This window comes from Pygoscelis adeliae, unplaced genomic scaffold (assembly GCF_000699105.1).
Source record: "Pygoscelis adeliae isolate BGI_AS28 unplaced genomic scaffold, ASM69910v1 Scaffold45, whole genome shotgun sequence".
Taxonomy (NCBI): Eukaryota; Metazoa; Chordata; class Aves; order Sphenisciformes; family Spheniscidae; genus Pygoscelis; species Pygoscelis adeliae.
The window spans coordinates 5,044,367-5,066,836 of record NW_008825114.1 but is presented as its reverse complement, the minus strand read 5'-3'; the positions used below and the strand labels follow the sequence as shown (position 1 = coordinate 5,066,836).

Genomic DNA, 22,470 nt, shown 5'->3' with positions numbered 1-22,470 from the left:
CCAGGGAAGTGGTTGAGTCACCATCCCTGGAAGTATTTAAAAGATGTGTAGATGAGGCACTTAAGGACATGGTTTAGTGGGCGTGGTGATGTTGGGTTGACGGCTGGATTCGATGATCTTAGAGGTCTTTTCCAACCTTAATGATTCTATGATTCTGTATTTTGAAACTATGGAAAGCAGCAGCTCAGCCCTCTAGGTGAGGTAGCAGAAAATCCAAATTGTCTTCTTACCCACTATTCTCTCTACTAATTCCAAATCAAAACAAACAATCTGCTAAAATGAGCTTTTCTCTTCTCTTCACTGAAGAGCATCATCTTGATGGAACTGGGTGGTTTGTTATTTTCCTCCTCAGCAAGACCTGTACAAGTTCCTCAGAGTGAGTTAGCCTCTGTTCTGGAAGTGTGCATGACTATGTGAGATCTGCAGAAAACGATACCTACTAGCATCTACTCCTGACACAGCAGTATTTCATTACACTCACATACATCAATGCTGCCAGATCAGGTATAGTAAATAAAGAACAGCTGTTGCTATGTTCAACTTTCCTGACAAGCTCCTTCCTCAGTGTGGTCAGCAGATTCGTATCTCAAAGGGCACTGCATGCTTCTTTCTGCTACCTGGTCCTTAAGGAACAACGATTTTCTTGAACTTGAGGAAATCTGCCTGTATTCAAGTAAGAATCCATGATATAAGAAAAGTTTCCTCATGAACAACGTCCTTAAAGGGGGAATAAAATCCAGCTTCACCCTCTTAAAACTATACTGACTTTACAATTAAAATAAAAATTGTGTCACTACAGCAATCAGATAATGTACAGAACACAGTTAAGAAGTTTATCTTTTCTACAGTGTAAACAGTTTCCAATGGCTTTAGAAACCATCTTTGTCTCAAGAAAAAAAGGCTATCCTATTGTAACCATAATTGGCTACATAATAACTATTCTTACCTGGATTGAACAAGAAATTTCCCAAACTAGACCCCAGCTCCCCAGAGATGAATCAGATCATAAAGATGACCTCCCCCTTCTTTCCAAGCTTGAATATTGAGCTCTGCTAAAATGAGAATCAAGCATTTCAAACCAGTGGAATGGACAGACGACAAGAAACATCACACTTCTTTACTTAGTGTACTTTTTCCTGTCTAATCCAAGTGTACCTATCATTTCAGGCTATCTTTGTAGAAACATCACTGAGAACATGAAGGCTGAGTAATAAAGACCCAGAAGCTTTAGCCAACTTCAGGCTTGGCTACACAGGCAAATTAATGCAAAGATGAAGCATGGATTTAGAGCACACCTGTATGAACACCCCATATAGCTGCTTTTTTGCAGATTAATTAGGAAAACTCCTTCCTCCAAATGGAGTAAGCTACCTTACAGAAACACATTTTCAACTTGCAGAGAAAGCATTCCCACTGGGAATTCACACAAAAGTACTAATGAGCTGTAAAGGTACACTGTAATTTACAGCTTATTAATTTCTTCAGACAAAAAAGCCCACAGGTATTAGCCATAGTCATAATACCACCTACCTCAGGTAGCCTTCTATCAGTAAACCAGAATCAGCAACTTTCAACTATTTGAATAATAAATACATTTTCCTCCCCATCTTTCTCACTCAGGTCAGCTCCTTAACAAGATTTATTTCCCTTAATTTTATGAGAAAACTAACTAGAAGATGGCAAGCAGGAAGGCACAAAGACATATGATAATTCACTGATGCAGTTCAAAGGGGCTACATAAAACAGACAGGTTTCAGCACTTAAGGCTGATCCCTTTTCCAAGGTACAACTTGAGTAAAATGATGTTTTTAAAGAAAAAAAACCTGTCAGTGTCCTCAGATATTCTTCGCTTGCAATATGTATTAGTCTCATTCACTGGACAAACTTTTTTTGCAAAGAGTTTATAAACTTCACATAATCTTATCACTACTGACACATTCATCCAAACTCCCTATTACTGAAATTATCCTCATGTCCCTCATTACACAAGAATAATCAAGGTTATATGCTACCGGAAATAAAGTGTTTAGTTGGCAATAATGTATGTATACATTTGACTTAGTTTAATAACAGCATTTTATTACAAAGAAAAATACAATCAGGTGAAGGTACAAAAGTTAAGAAAAATTTATTAGTGTTAATTAATGCTTGAAGGTAGAATTATGCTTCTTTCAATTGGACCCATTAAAGGGGCTTTAATATAGATTTGCACAGCAAGCTGAAGGTTTTCAAGTGCAGATAATGAGGCAAGCTAGTACTATTTTAACCCCTCTGGAGTATTATCAGTTGATAAGGTTTTGAAATGTTACAAGGTCTAGGACAAAAAGATTAGCTTTAGTTCCTCCAGATCAAAATTGATACCTAATTAATTAACAATGTTATGGAAGACAGAAAAGGTTTATTGCTACTTTTACACGTCTTTAATTTCATCTCCTAAGGAAAACAGGTGAAGATATTTTAATTTATCTATTGCATGAACAGCAGATGACTGAGTTTCCTGTTACCACATTATCCCCTAAACTAATTGTTTAAATTCACAAAATTTAATGCATTCTTCCAAAAACCTCGCCTTATTTTAAAAGACAAAAAAAGGACCAGTGATCTATTTGAGACATACACAAATATTATAAATCAAATACACAGGTAGGAAATGTTTCCAAAGAAAAGGGAGAATGAAAAAAAGATATCTGCAGCAGTCAGCCTTCTGAAGAATAATAATTAAAATTCTAGGATAGTGAGTTATCCACTTAAAGGCAGAAGTTAGAAATTCTTTTCCTTGAAACACACAAGAAATTATGTATATATGGCAAGGATACATCACTACTGAGAAAAGTGTTTTGAATCACTGTGTAAAACAAAAATGACAGTAATAAGATCAGTATAGCAATCTAGCCACCAACCTCAAAGGAATAAGATTTTTACCACACAGCATTTAGAATAAATATGTATATGCCAGATGAGGCACAGCTGTGACTATCAAGACCAAAAGTTACCAATCAACCAATTACAAAGACAAGAATTTAAAAAAAGGAACAAAGAAAAATACAATTAAAAACTGCAATACAACATATTTAGTACTAAATTTATGTGCAATAATAGATCAAAAAACCTTAAGTGCTTTAATAAATACTATATTTATTTGAATCTTGGAATGGTACATTTTGAAATGCTCCACATTATTTCATATTTAAAATGTTTAACACAATATGCAGTTATACAATAAACTCATGGCAAGAAGAAGAGTCTTATACATTCGTCTAAAACTGAAGATCACACCATTGTAATTTAGGAAAGGTGCACAACAGACTGAAGTCATACTAAAGTACGTAAAAGTTCAATGCATGTACTCTGTTCCAAAGATATTAGACAACAGAAGTTTTGCAAAACTGTGATTAACACTGATTTTTACCCTTAAAGCCACAAGTTCCATTCTCATGAATATTTGAGCACTTCTTTTCCCCATTTAGGTTATACAAAAGTGATTAAAGACCATATTACTCCTCAGTCATAAGTTTCTAAATTAATTATTTTAGTTGATTTTCAGTAATATCCATTAAAATGGAAACCCTTCAAACAGTTGAAATATCTCATTAAAAATAAAGCTAATTTAGCTCTCAGTATTAAATAACTACACGCATCTCACCTAGGGTGTGGAGAATATGCTTATTTACAGTAATTTTAAAAGGGCTCTTAAGCATGTCAGGACAAAGTCTAAGCAGAATACAAGAGAAGAAAGACTATCTCATGTTCTCCTTCTAGGGTTGTTTTGTTGTTTCTGGCAGCAATATCAGCTTACATAAATGTCAAATTATGAGATACATCATTGATTTGCCTTTTTTTTCCTTAGTCAGCATGGACTCATACAATCAGCTGTTTGGTGGCCACTCAGAAATTCCTAGTAAATAAATACCCTATGACAAATGATATTGTTGCAACTGATCTCTGTATAATGGATGAAGGGGAGGGAAAAACAACAGAAGAGATGACTGGATAATCTCACCTTCCTAGACATAACAGAGTGGTAGACTGCAATGCGCCTTGAAGTCTTGCTGTCTACACTTTACAGAAAAGAACATTCATTGTCATTACTGTCAAAACTCAGTTTTACAAGCAACCTATTTGCATGTTAAGTACACAACTAATATCTTTTTCTCCTTAGATGAACAAAGAAAGAACAAATTCAGAAAAACAAAATAAATGAGAACATTGTTCTCTATGCCAGCTCCCGTCTTTGATTACCAAACCACAGAAACCACTCCAAAAACTCAGAAAATGATCCCCCTCTTGTTTCAATCCTTGTGGCATCCCAGCCAACGGATGAGGCAAGGTCAGAATGACACCACCTTTGTATACAGCTTTTATATACAGCACTAGCCGTTGGCACCATCCAGTGCCCTTCACAAGCGCCCCCCCAAGGCAATGATACTCTAAGAGAACCTATTTGAAATGGCTGTATTACAACATGCATTAAAGTTGTGACGATCATCAAAAAAGCCGCTTCTGTACTCCTCATCTGTTAATTCCTCCCATCCTGTTGCCAAGTCCTCCTTTCCCAGCTGCCACTTTTCCTTTGTTCTAGCTACATTTTCAGCCTCTCCCCACTTCCAGATGGTAACTGTATCACACTATCAATTTCAGATTCCTGATCAATTTCAATTTCAGCTTCTGAAATTGATCTGAATCCACAGACAGCAATCTCATGGAGACGCACACTACAGGTTCAGAAGTTGCCACAGCAGGCAGCCCTTCGTAAAACCATGTTACTGCACACAAATTCTTATAAACTTCTTACACAAGTATTTTCTCTTTCAGCTAAGGATAGGGTAGAAATGCAGGAATAAACATGCATTGCTGGTTTATAAAAATGATGTACATGCATGCACCCGCCACATTACAAATCACACCTACAGCCACGAGGACATGACAACACACTGAAACTCCAGCCAGTGCTGTAACACAAAATAAAAGGATGAATAACCTCATTTCAGTGGTGTTTCTTATCAGGCAGCAGGTGTGTCAAGTTTATTTTGAACAAACCAGAAGTAGGTAAGCTCTGGAAACCCCAGTTTACATCACTGGCTACACAACTTATCTCAATTCAAGCAAGACCCTAATAAAGGCCATCAGAAATGTGAGGAAATTCACTAATGATCTGCACAGTGGGGCAGAGTGCACTCAGCAAGTTTGCTGATGACACAAAACTGGGAGGAGTGGCTAATACTCCAGAGGATTGTGCTGCCATTCAGCAGCTGGACAGGCCGGAGAAATGGGCTAAAAAGAACCTCATGAAATTCAACAATGGGAAACGAAAAGTCCTGCACCTGAGGAGGAACAGCCCCATACAAGCTTGTATGCTGGGGTCCGTGCACCAATACATGCTGGGGGCTGCCCAGCTGGAAAGCAGCTTTGCAGAAAAGAACATGGGGGTCCTGGTAGACAACAGCTTGACCATGAGCCAGCAAAGTACCATTGTGACAAAGACAGCAAATTGTATCCTGGGCTGCATTAGGCAAAGTATTGCCAGCAGGTCAAGGGAGGTGATCCTTCCTCTCTACTCAGCACTAGTGAGACCACAGCTGGAGTACTGTGTTCAGTTCTGGGCTCCATAGTACAAGAGAGATATGGAGCTACTGGAATGAGTTCAGTGAAGGGCCATGTAGATGATTTCGATGCTTGAGCATCTCTCCTACAAGGAAAGGCTGAGAGAGCTGGGACTCTTCAGCCAGGAGAAGAAAAGGCTCAGGGGGAATCTCATTAACGAATATAGATACCTGAAGGGAGCATGCAAAGAAGACAGAGCCAGGCTCTCTTCAGTGGTGCCCAGAGACAAGACCAGAGGCAATGGGCACAAACTCAAACACAGGAGGTTCCCTCTGAACATCAGAATACACTTTTTCACTGTGAGGTGACCGAGCACTGGCACAGGTTACCCAGGGAGGTTGTGGAGTCTCCATCCTTGGAGATATTCAGAAGCCGTCTGGACATGGTCCTGGGCAACTGGCTCTAGGTGACCCTGCTTGAGCAGGGGTGGTGGACCAGATGACCTCCAACCTCAACTATTCTGTGATTCTATGAAAAACCATGTATCAGTCAGCCTTTTATCCGCAAGAACTGCAGGACTTAGACACCTGAAAGCACACCCTCGACCTTTGTCTGTGTTTTTGCTATCAGCTTTATTATCTGTGAAGTAATTCCAATTCTTTTTCTCTCCCTCCATATCACACTTGGTCTGTTTATGACTTTTTTCTTATTAACATTCCTCGTAATATGGAAAAGCACATTCCGTTCTCCTCAGTCTTGAGAAGGTACTCATTTGAGATTTATGGAGAAAAGGAAGGTGCTATGTTTATTGTTCTCTTGTGTTTATTTAGTATTTGTTAGTGTTGGATTTCATAAGTATCTTATTTCAAATACTACGAAGGGTTCATAAGCTTTGATTACTTTTCAAAGAATTATTTTGATTTTTAGAAAATGAGCTCATATTTCCTCAATTTCACCAGTGGCTTGGCTCAATACATGGTTTTCATTTAATTTTTTTTTACTAATATACAGCACTCAGTTTTGAGTGAACAGTTCAATAGAGAATACACGACATAAGACTTAGGTATGACATTCTGGATTTGTCAGTATTGTTTTATAGTTTATGCTAACAGATAACTTAATAAATATTGTTATAGGTTAGTAACACTAAAATATATAGCCTGTATTGCTTTTAGGATACTACATGTTTAGTCCTCATTACTCTAGAAATGTTTTATTTTTGTTTGTCAGGATGGCAAATCTTTCCAAACCACGGACACATTACAAACCTAAACATAGTCAGAACTCTTCTAGATTAAAATCCAAGTTTAGGTCAGTCCATTAGGCAAAATAAGGCAACGAGTTGATAAATTTTTTCAGAAAAAGTTTCATCTAAAATCATAGGAACTTTTTAGATGAAAGGTCAACTTTTGAACAGCTCAGAAGACTTTAATTAATACTTTATCAGAAGGTTATCGTCTCTGAATCCCCTGCAACTTTCACCTTAAGACACAACAGCAAACTATTTTCACATCTTAGGAAATATAAATTTGATGTCAATGATAGGAGTTTTCTTAACTGCTGTTTTTAAACATAATACGAACCTGTTCTAGGGTTTCTATTTTGCTGTCTTTGGCTTGCAAAATCTCTAAAACCCTTCTGTCCTTGACTTCAGCTTTCTGCTTTTCTCTGGAAACAAACAAAAAAACCAGACACTTTATTAGTCATAATTTGTAGTTAATCATTTGAATTTTTCATGTCCTGATAATGAATGTCATTTTAAAGCACAGAAAATTAAATTATCTGAAGCTGACAGGCCTTGCAGAATTAATCAGGGAGCATATGGCAAATGACAGCAAATTACATATGTAAACAGCTAACACAACTTTGTTCAAAAAGAAACAGAAGCAAGAGGTCTTAAAATACATTTTTAAGCAGCTGAAATTATCTTTCTCATTCTTTCCCAAATACAGAAAGTGTATTTGTCCACAGACCGAGCAAAATGCTTTTTCCCTTCTTGGCAATGTAAAGCCACTAAGCTGCTTGGGTTTCTGAAGTCCTTCTCTCAACTACATGGCATTTCTATGTCTGAAACAACACTTTCAAACATCATCGATAGCTATTTTACTATTTTTCGCCTGGATAGAACCTATAACTTTTATCAGGGAAAAAAAAGACAGCTCAGAAGCTTGGATAATGGGGACAAGCAGAGCCTCTCTATGTGGTTAGTAAGTGCAGGGCTATAATCATCTCTGCAACATTTCGTAGAAAACCACCTGATGCTTTGTTTAACAAACCACCTCATCTCATTGCTATCCTATTTCTTGACTGAGTTTTAAATGTTGATGCCCTTACTGGCTTCTGTTTTAGGCAGAAAGAAAATAAATGTTGCAATAGTAGGGATACACAGAGATTCCTTAGCACAAGACAGTTCCAGCATATATATGTGACAAAAGGTCTGAGAAACATATATTCCCTAAAAATGGCCAAATACTTCAGACATCCCCAGCACCACAGGTGACAGAGAAGCAGAAACTCATTCAGATTACCCCTGCTCTCAGAATACAGTTAAACTTCCATTATGGCTGGATATAAGACACCCCTAGAAGCCAGAGAATCCTACTTGCACAACTTCTGCTCTACCAAAATAGGAATGTTTCAGAGGTGGAAGGGAATGGAAGAGTGGTACCCATGAGTCTGTAAATCTGATCAAAAGCAGATGACAATATCCAGCTGGGCACAAAAGGCTTCATCTACTGAAGCATTTTGTAACAGAGACCAATAAGGATAGTGGATATATGGGCAATTATTTTTCTCCACTATTATGGATTACTGTGTAATTCTACTGTTTTCAGTGATTTTAAAGGCTAAACTAGACTGTCCCCACAGGTCATCCAATACCATGGTTTTTTAAATAAAGTTCTATAACTGCTAAAATAGCTAGTCTGATCTTAAGTAAATAGAGAATTAAATAAAAATGGTATGGAATTTAAAGCAAGGTTTTTGGAAACCGAGGTCTCAAGGCATCATAACTGTAAGTAGCGCTCTCCTACTGCAAATACAGCAGCACTGATGTGTTGTAGCACTGGAAGAAAACTAAGAAAAACCTAGCTAAAAAGATATGTATTTAAATTACATTTATCTAGGAGAAAAAAATATACGGGATCTTAAGCAGTTGTATGCCATTAAAAAAAGTCTACTTCCATAAAGAAAATAATTCAGGAGCTGTAATGAGCAGAGAAAAGTGAAACCATGAATATTCATCAAGTATTGCAAAAGACATTTCATGTCTGAAAGGGGTATTTAACATTTTAACTGAGACAGAAACTTAACAGAAAAATGCACATCAGATGCTGACCTCAAAGCATCTGATCACCGGCAATCAGAAGCGTCAAGGAATTGTCGTGATAGGTTGCTAGGAAGACATGAGCAGTAAAGTATATAGTACAGCCAGTTTTTCATAGTTTCTCTTTGAACATCTACTGAAACTGAACTAAGTAGACTGCAATTACAGAGATCCATGCAAATATGAAGTTATCTGGTGTATTCCAAAGGTTATACTGTGACATCCTTTGAAAAAAAAACCTAAGGTCAAAAAAGGGAGCACAAGAGAGAAAACAACAAACAGGTTCGATAACACATGACAGTTAATGAAACTCACCCACCCTGCTTATAATGCATAACTAGTTTACAGAAATCATATTCTCAGTCAGGTTTTAAAAAAAATGGTAAAAGACTTTCTGATAAGCTTATAAAACTTTGTACTAAAAGATACTGGACAACTTCAAAAATTAGGAGTTAATAAGGAAAAATGTCTGTGAATAGATTATTTGTATAATACTCACCAGAGAAGTTTGTGCATGTTCATGAAACATGTGTACTGTTCATGACAGGTACTGTACATTATTCCACAACTTAAATGAACCAAAAACTGCTCCAGTATAAAAATACCAATGCTTCTTCATACTTAATTACTTTGTTGTGGGGTCCTTAATGGCTATCAACAATTATCCTTTTTCAAAGATAATAGTTGCAGTACATAAAACGCAAATATTTTGTGAAGAAGGTATCTCTCTCCCATAAGCACGTTACACCATAATCTATCTGAGGAGCTGATGGACCTACATTAATCTATGTCTAAACTGTAAGCATTATAGCATTCCAAATTTCCTCAGGTCTTAATTACAGCCAGACAACTTAAGAATTTAAGATTAGACACATGCATAACTGCTTGATCCAAAATTTTAAGAGCCTCAGAATTCAAAAAGCAAAGCAGGTCTTTACTACAGAGTATTTAGAATAGTAATGCGTAGACACAGAAAGAATCATACAATGCACTACGCTCACACACAAACCCCATGAACCGCTGAACAGCATTGCCTCCAGCCCTCAAAAGTATCCTGACCTAAACCACTGGCTGACACATCCTATCCATTCTTTGTTCCCACAGTGATATATTTCCCTTTCTATTTTAACTCAGCTGTTTTTATTTTACATTTCTACTTAAATTAAACCATTGCTCTAACCACTCATTCTATATCTACCATCCACAACATGCCATTGTCTTTCCAACTCCTCTAACCGCTATCTACTCGCACAAAGTCAGCCTTTTTTAAAACGAGGCCCAATTAAATACAAATACTGGATAATTAGCCTCTTAACTCAGCTATGCAATCATCACTTGAAGATTTATTAAACTTGTTTTCTAATGGATTAATTGATCTGAAAACCTGATGGGTCAGGTAGATTTCCCAAAGCAAGGCTCAAAAGAACTCTACAGTTGTAGGGTTTTGGGGTTTTTTTATTTTAAAGAGAGAACAGGAAGAAAGTGAATAAACCAGCCAAGAACCAAGCAAAAGAACAAACTGCTCTGGAGAACTGAAAAATAGCATGCACAGCTAATTCTGGTGTATTATTGGTAGTCAAGAATTTATGGAGCCCTGTGACTTTAGGAGAAGGCTGCACGAAAGAGGTCTGAAGAATAAAGTCTGGGATTGGAGAGTAAAAACAGACCTTTGTTAAAGCAAAAAATGTGCCTGTAACACAGGCACACACTAGCCAATGGTTCAAAGTGCATTTCTAGTTAAATGTAGTATTTTCCCTGTTTATCCAATGCTCGGTCAAAGAGTCCTTCAAACAAAGCTGCCAAGAAACAGAGTTCATAAATACAGATCTATCGTCATCATAATGAGTGGGAAAGTCTAAAGTAAATTCCAGGGTCTTTTGGCTTTCTGAGGTTTTCTTACAGACTCTCAAGATAGCACAGGCTGTAGTAATGCCCCCAAAAATAGTTTCACCAGTGACCACCCATAGCTAAAGAAAAAACCCTAATTATCATAATTTAAGCACACAATGGATGTTGTCAGAAGCCTAAAGCATATATTGAAACCTCATACGGAACTTTATCAGCAGCTTCTCCTGGTGGCATAGGACAACTTCCAATGCTCGTCACAGGACAGTTCCCCACAGACACTCAAGGTAGTATGACTGACTTGAACTTACACATCATATTTGGATCTGCTGTTGCGCCTTGAAATGAGACTTGTTAAGTCTTGCAGCAATCCCCTCCTCTTTTTTAGAAGGGTAGCAAATATGAAGAAAAATCTTTGACCAACTTTATTAATTGAGCCATTATGTATTTACAATCTATTAAAAAAAGTCCACTGGAATATGGGGGGAAAAAAAAATTCAGGCACTGTCAAGAAGCTGATGATGATCAATGACTGAGACAAACTCCTGTTTAGCTAATTAGAACCGCTGATGAGCAATAATGATGTGAGCTAAGAATATTTGCAGACTTCTTTAGGATGAAAAATGGAGTGAAGAGAGGCTGTCAATTTGTACAAGTTTTAAGCTCCAATCAGTTTTCCCACGAGTACTACCTATTTTAAATGTTTAACACAGATGTATTTAGCTACAAAGATTATCTACATTCAGCTTCCCACAAAAATGAAGAAACTGAGAAAATACTCTTAAGCTTAACATTTTTCCTGTGTTATGATTTTTTTTTCCTGTGTTATGCTAGACCTTACAAAACAGGACAGGATAATATTTTTGAGGTTTGGCACATTTTTAATGGCTTGTCAAAAATGAAACATTAGACTATGAGGAAACATTTAACTATGAATGAGGTACAAAAAACAGAAAATGCACTACAAAAACCTTAAGATTTTAAAAAAACAGAAGTTTGTTGAAGTTTATAAAACACCATGCTTCCTAAAATCTTCAGCAAAAGCAGTCTGGGAAAAGAAGCATCTTGTATCCTGCCACAGGTCTTAATCAGTCAAGCAATTAACCATTTGTCAAGAAAAAGTAATTCAGAGTTGTATATAATTATGTCATTTTTATATCAAACAAATGAAAATAATTTTAACTAGTAAATTGAACTTGCTGTTTACAAGGTTTCATGGAATATGTTCTTTCAGTTTTACAAAACAACAGGATTAAAAAAAAAAAAAACAGCATCTACAAATTTGCCCTTAAATAGCTAAGAAAGTTAGGGTTACACTGCAAACTTTGGGCTGTGTGGTAAAAGAACAAAGGGTATATTTTAACAGTATACCTATATAACTAAAAATAAACTGCTTCTAGACATGTTACCTTTGAAAGATACCTCTTTGAATCTAAAGGGCTGCAGAACTAGAAAGGCTACAAAATATCAGCTTGTGTGATGCAGCATTTAATTTGATTATCATCTCTCCTGGTCTTCCAACTTCCAGCTATTTTACAGACAGACTTACACACATGCATACACTCAATGTTGGTATTAAATAGATAATGAATCGCCCATGTGCAAAGTGAAGTTTTAGAGCACGCACTGTCAATGTTTTTGTAAATACGGCACCAATATTGTAATTTACTGTGTACAGACACATCCCTGCAGTTGCACAGTCAGTGGTTAGCAGAAACAGCCTATGCCTTAATCTTCCAACTAGAAACCTCACTGTGTTTCCGTGTACCTATTAAGATAAAAAAATGGAGCTAAATAGTTTTCATTTAATAGTTTATTTTCACCTCAGATTCTAGAATATCCTTATACTTCACAATGAATTATAATTGATGCACATAATTTTTTTTCTTTTAATACTTAAAAATAGTACTTTTAAAAGATTTAGATAGCATGGAGCAAAAAAGAATTTAAATTGATACCACACATTTTGCACTTTTCTAAGACAGCAGTTATTTTCTATAGCAAAATTGCGTACACCTATTTTTGTTTCTTTACAAAAATAATTTAAGACCTAATTAAAGAAAAATTGTAAAATGAAATTATTTCCTTAGTAAATTATTTATAGAGCCAGTTCTGTGTTCCATGATGAGTATCAAAATGGAAAAGCATCATTACAGAAATGGAATTTTTCTTGCATCTCTAACTTGATTGATTTAATTCATTAGATGAATTTATTAAGGACTCTTATTTTAAGCAAAGTACATAAAATACTAAATATATTTTTACACTAGAGTAGTAAAGAAAATAGTGACATTTTTCCCTAATAATTTTGCAAACATTTTTCATCTAAAATACACAAGCCTCTTACAGTGTCCGAAATATCAGCACTTCAGAACAGACTGCTTTAACATCTGCACATCACCAGGGTTTCCCCCAAGGATTTTTAAATGATGCCTGCCTGTGCTGAATAAAGTGCTAACTTGCACCTTGCATTTCAAACTGTGTCCTGAGCAGCCATCCAGTTGGTACAACACCAGCTGAATTCCCAGAGGCCACTGTTCAATCAGGCTTGACTGCAATTATCATGTCAATATTTTGTGCTCCGATATGCAGATATGCACACATGCAAACTGCATAATACCTTCTTCTCCATGGAATGTTGACTTATGTTCAATGTTCTGAGAATTTTTAATGAAACAGGATATTAAACTTTCATCAACTATAAAAAATCACAATTATTTGACCTTAGATAGAAAGGTTGTACTCTTATGCTCTATTATTCTGTCCATTTTATTGAGTGATAATAACTAGGGAGTCCACTTTATTTTAAACTCAGAGTGACAAAACGGTAATAGCCTTTAAAAATATGTTAGATCTTGTTTACTTCCTTGTTCTCCTGTCATTCTGTATCCTGTTAATTTGCACAAGAGTAAAACGGTAAGTGGTTTAAGAAAACTTCTGCAAGCTATTTATCATCCCTTCAAAGATACAAGATACAGGTTTTTTTAATTATTTTTCAATTAACATCAGCAATCTATATTGCTCATTCGTACAGCACATTCACTTACCTTTTTACATAAAAAGTACGTGTCATTTTCAGTTCATCTGCACATCATCAGTCAGTGAGGAATCTACCACAATTTGCTATTCACAGGATACAGCAAACCACAGTGTTAAGTTCCTGTGATTACCTTTCCAAAAATTCTTTGGTTATTTCTGATCGCTTGCTCTTCAGCCATGTTCTCCTTTTGTACGCCTTTAGACAGATGTAACTCCCCAAGAACAACAACAAAACTCTCTCTTAATCACTGACACTAACATTTAGGTTGCCACTGTTTCTCAGAGTGGCCCGAAATGATAAATCCGTTCTTGCTCTTTGTTAAGATTGCAACACACAGCACACTTGGAATTTAGGTGTGGAAAAACATCTACGTAAGGCAAGCTTGCCAAATGTAACTATCTGCAAGGGTATCATCTAGCATAATACAATCCCCATGTGCATCTACCAAGTCTTGTATCACTGCCACAGTTTGATCATTAATGGATCCTGCTACATCTCCCTTCCAGAAGAAAGGAGTCAGCTAGAAGCCCTAGAGGAAAATTAGAGTCAGTTGACCTCTCAAGATTTCATGTATTATAAGACAAAAGTATTAAAGGAGAGCTCTCAAAGTTTACAAAAATATTTCCAAACCTTTGATACTCCCATCTGATACGCAACTCTATTTGAGTTTACACATGCATTTACCTGTAAAAGGTACTTTCTAGCACTTTTTTTTTTCCAACTCATCATCATCAAAAAAAAAAAAAAAAGAATGTTTCAAAAGGCAGTGAACTAGAAATAGCATACTCTTTACATAATACTGAGATCAATAGTATTTAAAGTAGCTGGAAAGTACACTAACATGAGTAGTACTTTTACAATGGCTTGTTTGAAAATACCCGGAGGCTTTTACATATCCCAAAGGCATTTCTCATTTGCACAGTAAAGATAATTTTTTGTTTATATCTGAATATTAAAATGGGAATATAGTTACAGTTATCCAGCAAGAACTGCAAAGACTGCTGAAAAGTAAAATATCATTGGTGTATTACAGGAATCAACAGCACAGCCATAAAAAGGTACCAGCTACATTTTTACAATTTTAGGGCAGGCGAACTTCTATTTTGGGACCATGAAAGCACTTCAAAATAGCAGACAAATAATGGAAACCTACTATTAATTTCCCCCTATGACCCTCAAATTATGCCTTTCACATTTTCCTGGCTTATTTGAGAAAAAGATACTATAAGGAAATGTCTAATGCTACAAATATAAATTAATGCTACAAATATAAATTACCTGACCGTATGGCTAGTACTGCCCACTTAATTTCTGCTAATATATTTTTTTCTTTTTTCTTCACCACACATCCATGGTGTACAAGGTTGTAAGTGAACATTTGGTCCTTTCACACTTGCATGTTTTTATTCCTGTCACTGTAATCTCCCAGAGAAAGTCTGGCTGTTGCTTTCATCAATTTAAAGACTGAAATCTAGTGGACAATATTGTTTAGTTCATTATGTATATGATCTAGGATACACATAACTATGCTTTCTTCGATTCTGTCTGCTTCCATTAGGTAGCGGGCTTCTGACCTCAGGTAGTCTATTACAAAGACTTGGTGGGTACTGAAAGTTTCTCAGTTATGGAATTTTTGGTGGAAAGAACACACTGAAAAAATGAAACCAGGTAAACATTGGTGGCATCCATGTCACACAGTCCCAAGCAGAAACAACAAATGGTTTAAATCCATTTCATTCTTTTTCCATCTATCTCAAAATCTCCTAGTAAGCCAAGGCAGGATGGAAAACATTATCAACTTGGATAGGACTGGGTCAATCTTGTTCCTCATATAGATGAGAAGCGAAAAAAGTGTAAGAAGACTCAAGCTGTTTTCTACCAGATTTCAGTGTAAGTTTTCAATTTTCAGCTCTTGATACAACTGTGTGGTATATAGAAAAACAGGCTGTGAGCAGCACAGATCTGCCAAATGACAAGCTTCAGGAATCATTTCGCTTATAACTGTTACTTGGTAATCCCATCTCTTTACCCTTTAAATCCACATATTTTTCCTAGATTAACAAAGCCAGAAAATCACTTGTCCTGTAGTTTTCTGGACAGCAGCAGTGCTAGGTAGCAGATTCCCTGGAAATCTAATCAATGTATTGGAACTGAGATAAACTGACACTGTAGCGATATTTAAAAAAAAAAAAAAAAAGTACTGCTATAAAGCAGGGAATAAGACAAAATCTCTTCTGAAAGGATGAGAGTGTGAAGAGGTACAGTCATGAAATAGAAGCTACTTAGGAAAAGATTATGGAAAGTTATAGCTGGAAAAGTTAGGAAAGAATAAATGGGGCTGTAACTTGGTTGTGCAGAAGATTCACAGGTAAAGCTGGGCTAGAAATTATTGCCAAAACAGCAATTAGACCATTCTCAGGCAAAAGAGATGAAGCTACAACAATTAAAGAGGAAAAATACACACTATTGCTCCATCTATCCAAACAAAGCAACCCCAAAGTTCAAAGCCATGATTAAAACTCCTATATGCTAAATGGGTGTTATCCAAGCCTATTCCAGGATTCTCTGGGGTAATAACAACACCTGAAAAGATGCTCCAGAAGCAATTTCTTCTTTCTTAATTCCATGACTCTGAGAATCATGGGAAAGGTATGATATAGATGTATAGCCTCGAGTTCACGAGAGGTGTTCTAAAGTATTAGTGTTATTCTGAAAGAAGAGAGGACATAAAAAAACTAGACAAGCACCTTAATAGAAGTATGTTGTCACAATTTCACATAAGAGTACCAATCACCAGCCTCTACATAAAGTACAAAACACATACACAGCATATATCTTTACCGTCATATATAATAGAGTATTATTATACACCAGATTTCTGTAGCAAGTCTTCTGATAGTCTGAACATTACATTAAAAGATTTTCACAAATATTTCCTACCATTGTAAAAAAATTCAGGTCATTATCATGCTTGTGGGCATCAAGGTGGCATCTAAGAGCCCCATGTTCATTATATCAGTCAGGATAATGCACACATAATTATCAATTTCTGTTCTAAATAAAGTATAAAATCATTTAAAGCAAGGGATAACTACCAAGCATAAAAATATTCGTAGACATGAAGAAGGATAAACAAGGAAGACAGATTGTATCCTATACAGGTATACAATTCAAGAACTCCAAATAATTCACTGTATTCAACATTGTTTAAATGCATGCTTTTTAACACCTCTATGCTTCAATTTGTCCTAATATCCTGATTATTTTTCATATGCAACACGAATCAAAAATGTTAATATAAGCCCGAATATCTCTGTATCTACCTTATTAAGCTTCATGTAAATGAGCTGAAGTTTTCCATATTGTTCAGCTATCTATAAAATGTGGTTACAGCAAAACAATTTTTCAATGTTTTCAATGTACTTCTGCTTATATACAGGTAATATATGTTTACATACATTAAATACTATATTTATATATTTTAAGCAGTTCTTGCATATTTTTTTTTAATGTTTGAAGAAGGAAGATCGATACTACCACCACCGTCCTCATGAAGATGACCAAATTTTATCATGAAATAAGTCAGTAAGAATCTGCTTTTCAACCTAAATGAAGGACGCTGTAAATTTGTTCCTAAGTCTTCCTCATATATTAAAATTACTTCCCAAATCAAAACATCCAAGCAATGTGAAAGCAGTACACTGTCCTAACAGCCAAGCGACTTCTCTCTGCAGGTAAGTGTCGCAGTACAGACGGAGAAGTTGTTTGACACCATCGTTGGTGACCACACGCGAACCCTCAGGTAACAGCTGTCTCAAAACAAGCTGGTTTAAGCCTATCTAAAAAACAGGCTGTTTAAAAAACACCATTAATTTCTTCCCCTGGATATGAATTCTTTAGTTCATTAGCTCTAGTTACATGATGACACCACATTTTTGGACAAAATTTTCATTGCTTTATGCAATGCAGAAGATGGGACAACACTATAGTGAATACACACCCAGCTAAAGAACTTAATGTTATATTTTCAGAAGTGGAAGAACGTTTACTGATGAAGTCCAGAAAGGAAAGATGTGAACAAACAAAACATGCCTTTCAAGATCAAAGCACTGAACAGGAACCCAAAGGAGCTACCCCTCCTGGCCCTATGACAAGCTTCCCAAGTAATGCTGGCAAGCCATTTAAAGAAGTTAAAATCCATTTTTTTTCTTTTTAAAAAAAGCCCACTTTTTCATTTTAAAAAAGGGAACTCATGGCACCCTGAGGGACAGAACAGACAAATCTTTTGACCACAAGAGAATCAAGTGTTTCAATTCTGACAGCCACATTACCAACTCATTCACCTTCTCCCTATCTTTGGCCTACAAAAATTCTGAATTTGTAAACATTAGCATTCTAAAACAAACAATCACATACTGTGATGATTAACTAACATTTACAGCAATCAGATAATAATATGTAAGTATGAAGATGAGGAAATCGTCATCATTCATATCCTCAGAGGAGTAATAATTAAACTGCATAGTCATCGCTTCTCTTACTATATCTTAGCCTTTCACTTCTTTAAGAATGTAGATAAACATAATTTGCATATGTAACTGTTATCCAACCACTTATGACACCAGAAAATGTCATTTACCTCCTCTTGCTCTTTCAATAGAAAAATAGAATATGCAGTACATTTATAATTTAAAAATTGAATTCAACTGCAGCACAGCAACCTCAGTGAAAACAGATTTTGAGGTATACTTCAACTTATACCAAAAAAGGAAACTTGTAACATATTCCAGATACTCTTGACAAAATTTAACAACGGAATATTTGTAATACATTTTTTAAATCCTACATAGTTCTCAATTAAAAAGATAAAGAATATGGTATCAGCAGGGTTTTTTTGTTTTGTTTTTAGTATCATGTTAAATCTTTAAACTCACCTTTCCACAACCAAGCTGACAACTTCAGTAAGATCTGGACTTGACACTTGGAGACGTTTCCACAGAGACCACACAAATTCTTTATCAGCCTTAGAAACAGGGGAAAAAAAGACAAAAATATATTAAATGTATGCTACGCCTTTTATAGACGAAAAAGTTATACTGCACATATTCAAAAGACAATTACAAAAAAACCTATTTTAGTGAGAATTGCCTACAAGTTACTCACTGTCCAGTGAATAAAAAAACCCACAGCAAACAGTTCTCTTGAATAAACAAAGTTTTAACCATACAGAATTTTGAAGGAAGACAAAGACCTACAATCAACAATAAAAGAGCATGCAACGTGACATAAGGCAGCAGAAATCTACGTTATTCAAACAAGGCTGCCTTTTGCTATATCAATTACTGGTAATTCTACCAGCAGGACACAATTTCTATTAACAAACATTAAGCCTGGAATACATGCTTCAACATTAAGTTTTACCATATGCAGCTCTTAGATTTTATTTCAACATAGACAGTAAATCAGTCTTCCAACATACACTTAGCTAACCTACATTATACAAAAGCTTCTGAAAAAATTCTCAAGTGAGAGCAAGAAAACACTGTTCTTTAAAAACACACTGAGGAAAGTTTGTGAAAACTAGATAGCTAAACTAGTTTAGTCTAAACTAAAAACTTTTTCAGATTTGTATTTTCTACTACACAGAAGTTGTTATTTTGCACTGGTGTGTTTTTATTCCAATACAGTTTTATTACTGGAAGCACCAATATTGATGTAGTTATGTTAAAAACTAAAACTATGTGTTAATTATATAAAAATGTTAGGGTTAAAAAAAAAATGATGAAGATGAAAACAAGGAGAACAATAAGAAAGCATATGTACATAAACCATGGACTGGACTAAGACCAAATCTGCTAAAAACAGCCTAACATAAAATTAGAAATTAATAAGCCATAAACATCATATTGGCAGCTAGGTCTATTCAACAGGTAAAAATCACAGGTGTGCAGCTTAGTCTACCTTTTACTAGTTTTTGAATGTGAAAGAGAAATAGAATCTGCATGAGGACAATACATGACCTAAAAGGAAAGCCAACACTACTATAGCTATCCATTTCCTGCTTCCTTCTTCTCCCAAGCTTCTGGAACCTAACAATCTACTAAGATATCACAGGTTATCATTAGTTAATCAGAACCTTGCTAAAATCGGCTAAAACAAACAATACTCATCTCTGCACAACTCTATCTTAATCCTGATTTTCAAATGAAACAGAAGACCTGAGTCCCTATCTTCACCTCCATTGTTTGGTTTCTTTGTAGCTTTCCCACTTAATGTCTTCTTTCCCCGATTCCTCATTTTTTATGATTAAGAACAGATTGCACCTTTGGTCACAATACTGTGCGCCCATGACTTGAAACCGCTAAAAGCGATTGTCATCTAAGACACAAAACAGCTCAACAGAACTACAAGTTTGACAGGCCTCACAAGAGCCAATAAAGACCACATACTGTATGATTAGAGTAAAACTCAGGAGCAGAAATTGCTTTTTCGATTTTTACTATCTTTTCTTTTCATTTGCTCCCAATCAGTTTTGCCTTCTAGGAAGCAGGCTTGAACTTTACAAGCAATATCAGTTCCAGCACATGACAATTATTCCACCTTAATGTTTCTCTTTCTTCAGAACAAGACAACAACTATCTTCAATATGAAATCAAAAGATCTCTCTAAAGCTAGCAGACTTTTATCAGGATTTATCGGTGTACTGAGTCTAAATTATTTTATCAAAATTAATACTGTAACAGCCAAATACACTGAATTATGTATTTAACAAATTTTAACAATTATTAGATAATAGAAGAAATAGGAGATGGTTGTACCTATTTTCTTCATGATTTATGAAGAAAGCCTCAAAGATTTTTTTTTTAACGTTCTGATGTGTCTTTCCTTCAAATTTAGAAATGCACATATTTTGAATTTTAAAATTGCATGGAGAAGTGAAGCAATGCTGAATTTATGAGAAAACATAAGAACAATGCTGAGCAAGTGAGAAGTGAGGGGGGTTTATGATTGCTGGTTTAAAAAATATCTTCCTCTTTTAACTACTGTCATTTCTATTTACCTAATTTATTATCTAATTATTTCATTTACTTAAATCTTTAAATACCATGAACTTCTTCAATCAAGCAACAAAGAAAACTTTATGGAGATTTGATGCCTTATCGAGGTATTGCTGTAAACCCAAGAAAATTCACCTGCCTACTGTAAGAATGCACACCACTAACAAATCTGACTAGCTTTCTGATTGTATTAGAAAGTAAATAAAACAAAGCCTCTGGCCACAAAGATCTTATAATTCAAGACTATTAGCAGCTTACGCAAACTGGACTACAGCAGAGTTTGTCTTTCATAAAACCAGATAATTTTCATCTAAGGACCTTTGTAGGATGTACGCAACTTTTAAAAGTGTTGACAGGGAGACTTCATTTCTGGTATTTCCAAACAAAACCAAGCAATTAACAAAAAAACTTCGTGTAGAAAGAAATGGGGCACAAACTGTTCTTTAAAAACCCCTTGAAAGGAACATCATCTTTCTCTGACCGAATTGGGCTAGCAGTGTAAGGACTCCTTTCAAAACCAAAAGTGACCCTGCTGCGTGCAAGCAGAGTAACTATCTGGATTATGATGCACTATGGTGTGTGACCACATTCTCTTTTTGAAGAAAGATAACACCAAAACTAAGCCATACATCATATAAATAAGAACTCGAAAGACTTCACATCAGTATCCTGGTCTTTATTCAGTAGAAGTGCTAAAAATAAGTTCACTTTCAGCTAGGAATTAAGTTAAAAGACAAACAGTAAGCATCATATTAATTAGGTTACTCAGTTCAGGCCAAAAAGACGGCTATCCACCTCTTTAAAAAAAAAAAAAGTACAACCTCTCATTGTGTGCTACCACCTTATGCCACTTATTATCCTGGATTTCTATGTATCTAGTCTGAAAGGCTATAAAAATGTGCACTTTTTTCATGTGTCCTCAAAAAAGTCCATGTCCTGAAAATGCCTTACCATGCCACCTGAAAAGTCATAACTACAGCTCCTTCTCAGGCAGAAACAGAATGAAAAATAAAAATGCTTTTCAGATTCAGAAGAACTGCTGCAGGCTTCCAAAAAGCATTAGGATCTACACAGAACATAGATTCTGAGTATTTTTAACATCTAAAAGTGTCTTGTATTTATGTTCGGAACCCAGCAAATTAAAAACACAAAGCCAAACAAAAACTCACTAAATAACAGCAATGGAAATGTGATTTCTTTTCAATTATTTAGAAGGACAATAAGTCAGCAGTTCTTACACTGTAAATGACAGCACTTTGAGTATAAGGAAATCTTTGAACCGTAATGGAGGAAATAAACCACTATATTTAATAAACTATGTCTAACTCTAATTTTAAAATAATTTTAATTCCAATCTCTCAGTTAATCAGCAATGTAGAGAGCAGAACTGAAGTGATAATAGTGCTTGAATATTTTTTATATCTTTAATACACAATTCACTGTGTATATTTACACGAAACTACTTAAAATCACTAACAAGTTAGTCTAAGGGCCATGAAGTCATTACAACACAAAAGTCCAAACATAACAAAGTGCCAACAGTATTCCACCTGCAAACGCTCAAAAATCTTGAGTCAAACAAATAATCAAAGTTTCTGATGCTGATTTATGAGCTCACGAGCTTCAGTTCAGTTTTGTTTGCCTGTTTAAAGGTTTGGATT

At 35.5% G+C, this 22,470-nt stretch overlaps 1 protein-coding gene across 1 annotated transcript in view; it reads right to left on the bottom strand.

Moving 5' to 3' along the window:
- CNTLN (centlein, centrosomal protein) overlaps positions 1-22,470 on the bottom strand; it is a 340,217-nt gene that overhangs the window by 173,943 nt on the left and 143,804 nt on the right. Inside the window, exons 3-4 of the mRNA XM_009328161.1 lie at positions 18,686-18,774; positions 7,125-7,209 (exon numbers count right to left, since the gene is read on the bottom strand). Coding sequence (XP_009326436.1) covers positions 7,125-7,209; positions 18,686-18,774 — 174 coding nt within the window. The remainder of the gene's footprint in view (positions 1-7,124; positions 7,210-18,685; positions 18,775-22,470) is intronic.